The 12,327-nt window shown below is 40.6% G+C and overlaps 1 protein-coding gene and 1 pseudogene across 1 annotated transcript; both read left to right on the forward strand.

Moving 5' to 3' along the window:
• Nucleotides 1-720: 720 nt before the first annotated feature.
• On the forward strand, nt 721-1,168 carry LOC105620437 (annotated as a pseudogene).
• A 9,683-nt stretch (nt 1,169-10,851) lies between these two features.
• On the forward strand, nt 10,852-11,913 carry LOC105620438. The gene is made up of 2 exons (XM_012201929.1): nt 10,852-11,218; nt 11,411-11,913. Exons 1-2 carry the CDS (start codon nt 10,852-10,854, stop codon nt 11,911-11,913), a joined length of 870 nt encoding a protein of 289 aa, XP_012057319.1.
• The last annotated feature ends 414 nt before the right edge of the window (nt 11,914-12,327 follow it).

The raw sequence follows: 12,327 nt of genomic DNA on the forward strand, positions 1-12,327 counted from the left end.
TGTATAACCAGTTTTTTACAATAAAGCCTCGAATTTCGGAAAAAAACGGCGGAAGCAAAGTTGTACACCTAATATTTATTACGTATTTATATTTATTACGTATTTCTTTTTCCTTCCTTTGGAATACATGTACTCGTGTGTATGAACGTATGTATAAACATGAATGTATATGTATGAACGTATATATATGTATGTATGAATGTATATGTATGAATACATATGAATGTATATGTATGAACGTATATATATATGTATGTATGTATGTATATATGTGTGTATGTATGTATGTATCCGAAAACATCGACGCTTCTGTTAAACACGTCGCGACATGTCCGATTTGACCGTACATATATGCAATGTATAGATAGTGTATAGATAGTATAAGGCTTTTTTCAATCAATCGTAAACTTCAATTACGAGCGTTAAGACATGGATCGAGTAAAAGAATATATGTTGAAAATCAAGAGAGAAAGGGGTAGCATCTCTTCTCGCCAAGTCCAGTGAAGGAAAAAGCGAGATATTGGGAATGTCCTTGGGGAAAAAATAAAGTCGCCAACGTGCTCATCATCAATGTCATTAATGCCATCGAAATATAAATCATATAAATATTGATAAACAAAGAAAATACATAAAAAGACGTGATACAACATTAATAAACTCGCAACAAAGAAAATACGTAGAAAAAAATCTGTCGCAACACGTTTCACAATTCTTGGAAACATGGAAGAGATTATCTCTTCTTTGATTCTAGAAGTTTTACCATATGCGCAATTACGCGGATGCAATCAGTCTTGCGATACCCGCTTGTACAAACGGTTGAAAATATTTTTCGCTAAAGACAGCAATGTATCGTACGAAATGAAGGACTGCAATAATATGTAAGTTTCAACATTCTATACACAAAAGAAATGTTTTTTAATATTATGTACATACACAGCATGAAGCATTGTGCGGTACGTTTACTGAACAGACGTTACGATCTGATGGTTACAAATTTTTGAAAATTGGAATTAACGTTGGTCCACCGAGTTACGTGGAGATCGCCCTGGTAAATGATCACGACACGATCACACGGACACGATCTCTATCGAAATGTGGAAGGGCCTCTACGAGCAGCGACGGAATATTTACAAGATGCTGCGAAACGAATACAAGAACAATTTTGTAAGCGTTGTACGCTAACCGTCAGAGTTTGCACGCTGAACGCTACGCTCGTATATCTCGATGCTTCGTCTGTACGATGACTGAAATGACGGTTACGCCATATTTTCGAGTTTGACTCGATGTATCGATATAAATTCGAATGATTAGCTCGACTCGTCGATACGGTCGATGTACGCGATTCTTCAATATCGCTTCCGAAGACTCTGTACGCGATAACGATATCTTCAATGGACATCAGCTCGTGATTGATTGCGAGCTATTAACTTTAATTTTCAATACGTAAAAAACGATATAATAATATCATGTGAATAAAAAATTTTTCGTTCACATCATTATATATATGTACTTTCTTTTCTTTCGTTGTAAGAAAAAAGAATGAATAACAATATGAAAATAAACACGTGCAATTCGTAGATTAAAATTGATCTATTTATTTTATATCATTATGCGCATTACTTGGTAACGTTGATATGCATCGAGATCTTTAACATTTATATCGGTATGTGTACTTGACAATGTCGTAATTGTATCAAAATTACATTGATGATATCATTATCAGAACATGTGACATGTCAAATAGTTTTGAGTGTAAAAAGAATAAAAGAAGATAGAAGATAACGGCAATCAAGAGAAAGATGATAAGTAAAGGGTCTTTCAATAAGGACGCTCGATTTTTAAATAAAAGTTGTGTGTGAGATATCCACTCAATTTTTTTTTTATTTGAAAAAATATTTTATGGCATTAAGTATGGAATATAACGTCGCTCAAATGTCCGCTGCGGCTTCGCTTGGTGGTGACACGTATTTGGGCGGTCCAATTTTCGATGACTTTCTCGCATAAATCTGGCTGAATTTGTTGTTGATTTTGAGAGCATCAATTGTTTGCGGTTTATTCGTATAGACCTGCGATTTAAGATAGTCCCAAAGGAAGAAGTCTAAAGGCGTTAAATCGCACGATCTCGGTGGCCAGTTCACGTTCGCTGCCACGCGAGATAACCATGTCCTCAAATCGCTCGTGCAGAATGTCCATCGTGGAATGCGATGTGTGGCACGTAGCGCCATCCTATTGGAATCACATGTTATTAGTATCCATATCATCCATTTTAGGCACAAGAAGTTGCTTATCATCGATCTGTAGCGCTCGCCATTGACGGTTATGGCAACATTTCGTTTTGGAAGAATTACGGACCGATGATTCCGCCAGACCAAAATCCGCACCAAATAGTGACTTTCTCGGGATGCATTTGGAACTGATGTATCTCGCGTGGATTGGTATCGTCCCAAATTCAATTTTGCTTGTTCACATATCCATTCATCCAAAAATAGGCCTCATCGCTAAAGATGATTTGTTTGGCGAAATTTAGGTTAACTTCCAACTGCTCCAGAACCCAATTAGCGAACACATGGCGTTGTCTATGGTCGTTTACCTTAAGTTCTTGGGTCAGTTGAATTTTATAGGGGTGCAGACCCAAGTCCCGACGCAAAATTCGCCAAGTTGAAGTCACAGAAAGGTCAAGTTCTTGTGAACGACGAGAAATTGACCTCGGGTTTTCCCGTACACTCTCACGTACAGCAGCGATGTTTTCAGCAGACCTTACGTTTCAGCAACGTACTGGTGTTGGCTGATTAATTATCGAACCGATTGACTCGAATTTGGCCACCAAAAGTCGACTCAGCAGGACGATTGTGGCGAGGATAAAAATCACGTAATGCGTGGAACGTTTCTCGAACAGAGCAGTGATTTTAATAATCAAATTTTATGATTTGCACACGTTGCTCAACTATGACCTTCCATGGTGATTTGCCATACACTACTAAACAATTCACAACAAATTTGACAGATGTCACTTTAACAACATGGCTACTATGATCTAACATGATCTAACACTAAATTTCGAGTGTCCCTATTGAAAGACCCTATATATGTGATAGCGTACATGGCGGCCCGCGACGCATTTTGGGGTGGGTGCGTGATGACGACATCGGCGGCGGTGGCGGTGTCGGTTGCGGTCTTCAATGATCACGTCACAACATGGCGGCGTGTATTGATATCGGTAAACATCGATAGCGCCGGAACCTTTCTCGCGCCTTCCCCCTCTCTTCCCCTGCACCTACGAGTATCCCCCGCGCCCCACGCTCTCCTCAGAGGACGTGAGTTAGAACCGATTCTACCACACTGCTTAAAGTCAGCTCTACACTGGTTCAATCTTCTTTGCCGAATATGACAATCTTAACGTACTGAGACAGTGCGCTGAATGCGTGGCACTAAAGAAGTTTGTACTCAGTGCATACTAGTGCGGTCTGCCGAATTCGCTATTAGTTTCTGAAAATGTATTTTAGAGTTTTTGAATTTTGTATCTTTTTATATTCTTTAAATGTCTTTTTTTTACTTATCTCTACTTCTGTTTGAAGGTGAACTTCAATCTGTCAATTCACTTTAAAGCGATTTTTGAGATCCTTATTTATTTGTGCACTTCATTTGTCTTCCTTGCTTTAACAACGTATGTGTTTTTTTATATTCACAAAGGCGTAAGGCACACAATTATGACAATGTTTTTTTTTACATGTCATAGTGTTATTATCTGCTGAGGCACAGAACGCAAGAATAGTGTAATAGCTGTGAATCTCGAAAATCGCTTTGAAGTGTTCAATTTAGAATCTTATTAGAGCAAATGGCATTGTAAAGTGTTTATGTCTCCTATCGGATTTGTACTTTTTCTGCAATTACGACTGATGTCGCCTTATAAAGCTATGTGCAATGTTCTCTTTGACTGTAAAAATTTATTAGAACAGTTTTTACATGAAAATACTCGTTACAAGATGATCAAATTTTTAAAATAGTTTCAGAAATTAATAAGAGATTTTTATCACATTTAAATCAAAGATTCAAGTTAATGTATCATATTAGAATGAAGTTTTTTCATAAATTCAGCCATTAGAAGATATATTTACAGTGAATTTAAGACGATTTGAGAGATCGTAGTCCACTTTCAAATAAGAGTGGAGGTATTATGCTAAAAAAATTTTTTGAATGCTGTGATCGTGCAAAAAGATATAAAATTCAAGAACTCCGCAACTCATACTCCCAGAAATTAATGACGCTTCTACTTCATCAATAACGAATTCGACTGATACAACATTTAATGCTGATTCTGCGCTTGCACTGATAACACAAGCCAAGCTATCAATATCTTTGAAATCAATTCTTTGAAAGGCAAAGATATTAGTCATAATATATTTCCAAGTTATCGAAAGACAATTGAGGCAAAAAAAATACGATAATCCAGACAATATTGATTTATGGAAAAATTGGCAAAAGTTAGTTTACAATTTGCTTGATCATAGATCAATTTTCTAGAAGAATTTTAAAAACAATAGATATTGAAACATTACAAGAAGAACATCTTATATTATATACAAAGTGGGGATGTAATGGAGCATCTGCCCAAAGTGAGTATATGCATAGACATTTTTGTGTTCTGCAGAGGATATTTCGGATTCAAATTTATTTATGATCTCGATTGAACCTTTAAATATAACACTTGCTAAAAACCAAATTAAACATATCTGGAAAAATCGTCGCCCGTTTTTAATAAGATATTGTAGAGCCCTAAAATTCGAGTTCTCAAAGGAGGCAGACTTAATACAAAAGAAAAAAGCTCGTGTTGAAAACGGAATAAAACATCTCTGTGATAAATATTAATCTACAAGGACGAATTTTTAAAGTACGACATATACTTCATTTTACAATGATAGATGGGAAAATTACTCAGACAGATGATCAATACCGCATTCTCAAGTAACTGTGTCATTTGTGGAGCAAACCAATTGAAACAATATATCAAGACTTCTAAATAGGTCATTAAATGAAGCTATTAAACTGGGAATGTTCAGTTTGCATGCACGAATAAGATTTATGGAGTACATTCTACATTTAAGTTACAATTTAAGTTTTAAGTCGTGGAGAACATCAGAAGCCACTCAATCTATCAAAGAAGAAACAAAAAGACGTATTCAAAATCAATTTAAAAAAAGAGTTGGCATGTTGATATTGTTAAGCAAGGAGTAGGAACAACAAATGGCAACACTTCGAGAAGATTTTTTGAAAATCCCAATATAATAGCTGTTATTACAAAAATTGGAGGAAAATTGGAGGAAAATTGGAGGAAAATTTTATTAAAAAATTGGTTGTAATATTAGAAATAATTTGCTATAATTATAAGATAAATGCAAAAAAATTTGGAGTATAGAGCTCGAGAAACAGCTAATAGAGTATTTTATTATACCTTTGATTAATTAATTACCGTCAACTGTACATAAAATTTTTTTTCATGGCGAAGAAATTATAGAATCCGCGGCTTTGCCATTAGGTTCATTCTCTGAAGAGAGAAACAAAGATTATAAATATTATAGACTTCATTATTCTAGAAAAGTTTCTCATTTGGCGACAAATGAAGTTTATTATAATATTTTTGTATCATCAAATCCATCCCTTATGGAAATGAACTATTGGAAAACCAATAATTACTATTGGCTTACAATAGTAATTATTCATTCTCTAATAGTGATTATGTAACATCCAATAATCGGAGTATTCGCAATAATCATTGTCCAATAGTTTTTGAATGAGTGATTATTGATTTTATAATCAGATTATTTGCAATAATCATTCCCTAATAGTTTTTTAATGGAATAATTATTGATTTCATATTCAGATTATTTACAATAATCACTGCTCAATAGTTTTTAACTATAGTGATTATTGATGCCAAATCAGATTATTTGCAATTATTTGGAGCAAGGTGTAACTTAATTTTTGATCGCAGAAATGATTAACATTGAGATTGGAACTGCGTGGCGCTTTGCGTGCGATAGCGTCACGCAATGTAGCGCGAGAAGAGGCAATCAATGGGGACCACGCTTAGTGCATCGCACTGCTCACAAAAGTCGCCAATTACAAGAGGCGCCTCAGCGGACGGCGGCCAATTAAGTATGCACAGCTCACACTGCACTAAATTGTTTAAACTAAGTTGTTATGATCGTAAAACATTCTCTTGGTGATTCTAGACTGTTCCTTCTGTGATATCATTTCCTCCAAATTAAATCTCAAGTTTTCGAGAACAGTCTAGAAATATGTGAGTATAAATAGAAACGAGACAGTCCCTTATGGCTCAATTTAAGAAGTTTGAGTAAATGCCATAATCTTGCAAATCGGTGTACTGTTCCGCCGGGATTTTGATAAGTCGTGTCCACTCACATTTGGGCTCGAATTCTTGCTGCGAGATCTGAAAACGCGAAACTTAGAGGTACGCGCTAAAGTGAAATTCTTGCGGAGTTGCTTGTTTCGAATACGGAATTTAATTAATTTTCAAATTGTGATTTACTACAACATTTTGTACAATAACTGTAATTATAATTATGAAATCGAAATAAAGAATTGTTCGTGTGTGTATTAAACTATTTGTGTGTAAATATTGTGTCTTGCTTCGTCTCAATCTGCTACATTTTTGGTCCTGATTCTGATCATCGAATAGGCGATTTCATAGTGCAGCAACTTCGAGCATTCCTTTACAATTCTGAAAAGATAATATAGGCTCAAGTAGAGCTTTACGGACGCGTACACACAATTTGAGAAAAGTAGATACAGCCAAGTTAACGAAAGTGTTCATTCCAACCATGCTTCTCGACTTCAAGTGGCAAAAGTTCAAGGAATATCATGATCGCCTTAGTAATATTTATCACGATGACATCAAGAAATGAATGTCATCTTAAAGACTTTCTGGGCCAGATGAAAGACATGTAACTCAACAGTGAGCCTTGAAATTCTCATTGAAATGGAGTTGCTAGCCCACAATCAAGGAGGAAGTCGAATGGGAGACATCCTACTGCAACAGGTATTACATTGCCGCAACTCCAGATTCCACATTTCTCGGGAGAGTACGAAAAATGGCCAGTCTTTCGAGATCTCTTCACATCATTGATTATGAAGGATATTGCCATCACACGAATGCATTATCTGAAGACAAGTGTGAAAGGAGAAACAGAATTAATTATTAAGAATCTATCTTTAACAGGTGATAACTTCGCTTTTGCGTGGAAGTCTCTTGCCAATCACTACGAGAACACGAGACTGTTGGTTCGCTCATTTTATTCCACATTGATAGCGCTGTCAAAACTGAAATTCGAGTCAGCCTCCGATTTGCGCAAGTTGTATCACTGCGCCAGGAACACCGCGGGAGCACTCGCTAATATCGGACGGCCCATACAGTACAGCGAGGACATGTATATGTGCTGGATCATGGAACTTGGATACATGTACTCGAACTCGTTGGGAGGAACACGTGGGGAGTAGTACACAACCCTCATTTGAGGAACTGCAGGAATTTCTGAAACGGCGACTTTTGACATTGGAAATAACTCATAGGAGCAGAGCTGAAGTAAATCCAAGCAAGTCAAACGCTATAAAATCCACTCGTCATCACACTCAGAAGGAGCGTGCTCGTTGTGTCGCAAGGATCACTTTTTGATGATGTGCGAGGCGTTTAAAAGGAAGAGCAATGTGGACCAAAAGCAATTCGTGCCCATTTGTGTTTAAATTGCCTAGGAAAACACAAGATGAGTGAGTGCGTGAACAAACGTTCGTATACAGTGTGCGAGGAACGGCATCACACTATGTTGCACGACGTGTGACCTTCGAAAAATCTCTACTTGCGGTCCAGCAAAAGCATCAGGCATCCTAGCCTGCCATGACTCACATCGTTCAGTATACAGTTGAGGGACAGCTAGCTGTTCTGCACTGCGCATGTGAACGTTGCAGATCGGTCCGGGGAAATGCATGCCGCTTGCGCGCTCATTGATCAGAAATCCATCCATCATTTCCGAGACATTAGCATAGAAGTTGAGACAGTGTACATCTATCGCCGTGTATGGAGTTGGGGGACAGCAGACAGCGATCGCGCGCGGACAAGTTTCGCTGTCGATTTCGTCATGTATCGCAAACCTTGAAGGTGACAGCAATTGTGCTACCTCATTTCACCATACGCGGGCATTGCCAGCACTGCGCTGCGAGAGTGGTCACACCTGCGAGAGTGGTCACACCCTTGAACTAGCCGATCCGGATTTCTGCGCATCTGACAGTATCGATCTCCTCCTTGGTACCGATGCCCACGGTGCCATCATAAGTTCTGGCATCAGGAAGAGAGGGGCTCACGAGCCGATAACCTAGTGGAGCTGGATTGTATCGAGAACTGTAGACGAGGTGGCAGTTCATATGACTGTCCGCTTACATTAGTGCACGCTGAGCGATCCGCTAGCTGCCATCGTGCGTCACTTCTGGGAACAGGAGAAAGTGCAACAACCGTTAATTCCATGGACATCAGAGGAACAGAGAGTGAGGACTTGTTTGTACGCATGTCCGTACTCAAGATGGTCGGTACGTGGTTCGGCTTCCCGTTAAGACACCGTTGCCGAATCTTTTCGCGACGCGGAGAAGAGCCTGTTATATGCTCGAGCGCATGGAGAGTCGGTTCGTGAAGGACCCTTCATTTCAGTGAATTATACGCGAACTTCATGCAGCAATATGAAAAATTCGAACATATGACTCGCGTAGAGCATGTCGACCAAGCGAAAGTGTATTGTCTACCACATCATGGAGTCTTCAAAGAATCCAGCAGCACGACGAAATTGTGTGTGGTGTTCAATGGCTCGTTTAACATCGGAAACGGGACTTCTTTGAATGCGCACTTGCTGATCCAAATTTATTATCGCAACTTGCTGATGTACTGTTACGATGGCGTTGTCACAGATACGTCTTTGTAGCGGACATCGAAAAGATGTACCGATAAATTTTAGTGCATAGAGATGATCAGGATTTGCAGCGGATTGTGTGGAGACTTAAAAGAAATAAAGTGTTCCAGAAATACCAATTTAACACGGTCATATATGGGTTGGCTTGTGCTCCTTATCTTGCCATATTTTGCATTAACTGGCCGACGACGAAGGCGGTACCCCAGAGGCGCAGCTACGACGGGACATATACATATGGATGATATCCACCAGAGCAGCAACATTGAAGGGAGCATTGAAAATTCAAAATGACAAACTCCTGGAGATCTGCACGGCGGGCGACTTTCCATTAAAGAAATGAGCCGCTAACCGTGACAAGTTATTTATCAGCATTCCAGAAGAGAATCGTGCTTAATCAGATTCCCGAGTCTGGTAACAAGATGAAAGTCATTCGGCGCTAGGATTACAGTGGTATCCCGTCGATGATTGCTTCACATTTTCGAATCGTCTATTGGAGTAGTTAATGGAAGTCGGCCCCGAACACCACCTCACCATAAAGGTATATGCGACAGACTATCCAATGAAGCCGCCCCGAGAAAGGCGATGGAAAAACCCAACAGCGCCTGCAGGGTTTTTACAGGGGTGAGCAGTTTCGCCGCGACACGTCTCGAATCCTCGGGGAGGATCCCCTCCTCCAGGAGGATCTCCACGGGGAACCAGGACGATTCCCATGGAGAACCACGAGGAGACCTACTCATTTGCGTCTCGTCCAAACGCACGCTCTGGGAGGATAAGGTTAGGATTAGGAGTATTGGATATTGGCTTGTCCATGCTGAGACAATCAAGTAGTTAGATTGCCTCCTGTTCTATCGGAGGAAGTTAGCTCTATGTGGGGCGCCGGCAAATCCGAACTCGTAACAGTAGGTCACAAATCAAATGCATAAGGCGTCTAACCGATCGACGCCCAGAATCGACCGATGCCCAGTGTCTATTGGAGCAGATCATCAAGAAATCAATTATGTCGCAGGCTGCACAGCTATTTGATCCATTGGCTGGCTCTGGTGATGGTGCGGACCAAGATCTTCATCCAGGACATCTGGTTACTAGGACATTCCAGTAAATGACATCGATGCAGACAGATGGCAGAACTTCTTGGACGATCTTCCCTGCGTAGCAGACATCAAAGTACCTCGCTGGCTGATGATCACGGGGCCTGACGACCCGTCATGGAGATCCTTGGATTCGTGGATGCCTCCGAAAAAGCACGGAGCAGCGGTGTATCTGCGAAAGAGAGAAAATAGTGAGTGGCATACGGGACTAATAATGGCGAAGATAAAGGTGGCTCTGTTAAAACAGATGTCATTATCTCGGCTGGAACTATGCGCCGCTTCCCTTCTTATGCGGCTAGTGGTCTACGTGTGCGAAGTTTTGCGCATGTCTCAAAGGCTTATGCACATGTAAACAGACTCTACGGTGGCATTAGAATGGATTCGAGATCATCCTTCACGGTGGAAGACGTTCATGGCCAATCGAGTGTCGAAGATACAATCAATCTTTCCGGAAGCACGATGACATCACGTCGCGGCTAGGAAAACCCAACGGATTGTGCATCACGTGGACTGTCTCCAGGCCACTTTGCATAACATGACCTATGGTGGCAGGGGCCCTCATGGCTGTTTGGTGATTCATCTCAATCGCCAGAAGTATCCTTGCCTGATCAAGAACTTCTAGAACAAAGGAGTAAGATCCACGTCATGGCTGCCGGCCTGCCGGACGAGAAAGTGAACCTCTTGACACGGTACTCGTCAGAAATTCTTGCGAGTAACGGCTTGTCATCGTTGGCGACATTCGCTTGGCATTCGAGGCGACACAACAGTGGATCCAGGATTACTAACTAGAGAAAATGGATCTTGCATGGATCCGAATAGTGAAAGAAGCTGCTTACAAAACTGAAACACAGGCTCTATTAAAGGACAAACTTCAAAATAACAAAACTCTCTGTAGATTAAGCCTTTTCATGGATCAGAAGAGTATCCTTCGAGTAGAAGGACGAATAAAGCATGCGCTACTAGCCTATGATGAGAAACACCCGATTATTTTGCCAAAGAGGTCAACACTCATTAGGCTTATCATGACCTCCTATCACTCAGAGACGCTGCACGGAGGTATGCAGCAGACAAAGATTCTGGGTGCCTTCTGGACGGATGTTGATAAAAAGTCACATACGTCGATGTCATCGGTGTATGATGAGGGCGGCAACGCCACAACAGGTCTCTCAGGGCGATCTTCCACCTCGCGTGACTCCATCAAGACCGTTTACATATACTGGAGTGAACTACGCCGGACCTGTGATACTGCGGACTTCTCCTGGTCGAGGACATAAGGCACATAAAGCTTAACTGTTTTCGAGTGTCTTAGCACTAGAGCCGTGCATTTTGAGATTGTGTCTGATTACACAACAGATGCATTCCTGGCCGCTCTTCATCGATTCATATCTCGAGGCGTGTGCCAAACAATCTATTCAGATTGCGGTACCAACTTTATTGATGCTGACTCCGCTCTTAGGAATATGTTTCAGGCGGGTACTACTGAGTCGCGACACATTGGACGAGTTCTAGCAGAGAAACAAATTCATTGGCGATTCAACCCATCTGCAGCACCACACTTCGGAGGATTGCGGGAAGCAACCGTCAAGTCCATCAAAGACCATTTGAGGCGTGTCATCGGAGACGCCATCTTTACCTATGAAGAAATAGCGACATTCCTCACGCAAGTGGAAGCATGCTTCAACTCTCGGCCACTGCGACTAATGAACGACGATCTCGATGACCTGGCAGCATTAACGTCAGAGCATTTCTTCGTTGGATCACCTCTTCTGGCCGTTCCTAAACCATCTCGGATGGACAAGTCAATACGATGTGAAGCACGCTGGCAACATATCCAACAGATGAGAAGCCACTTCTGAGAGCGTTGGGCCAAAGAGTACGTCCCAGGCCTCGTCGACAAAACCAAGTGGCGACAGAGAAATTTAGTATCTCGAATTGGGCAGCTGTGTCTTTTACGAAACGAGGTCACATCGCCCATCAAATGGCCACTTGTATTACGATTCTTCATCCTGATCAGGACGGATACGTGCGTGTCGTCACTGTGAAGACAGCCTCCTCCGAATTCGCGAGACCATTGGTGAAGATTATTCTGTTTCCAGACAATGAACCGCTGTCAACAGGATAAGTTAACCTCCGCGCCTCAGAATAATTCATACACTTCATGAACACCTTGTATCATATTATACATCATATCTCTTTTCATATCGATTTTAGTATATATATATATATATATATATATATATATATATATATATATATATATATATATATAT

The sequence above is a fragment of the Atta cephalotes genome (assembly GCF_000143395.1).
Source record: "Atta cephalotes unplaced genomic scaffold scaffold00026, whole genome shotgun sequence".
Taxonomy (NCBI): Eukaryota; Metazoa; Arthropoda; class Insecta; order Hymenoptera; family Formicidae; genus Atta; species Atta cephalotes.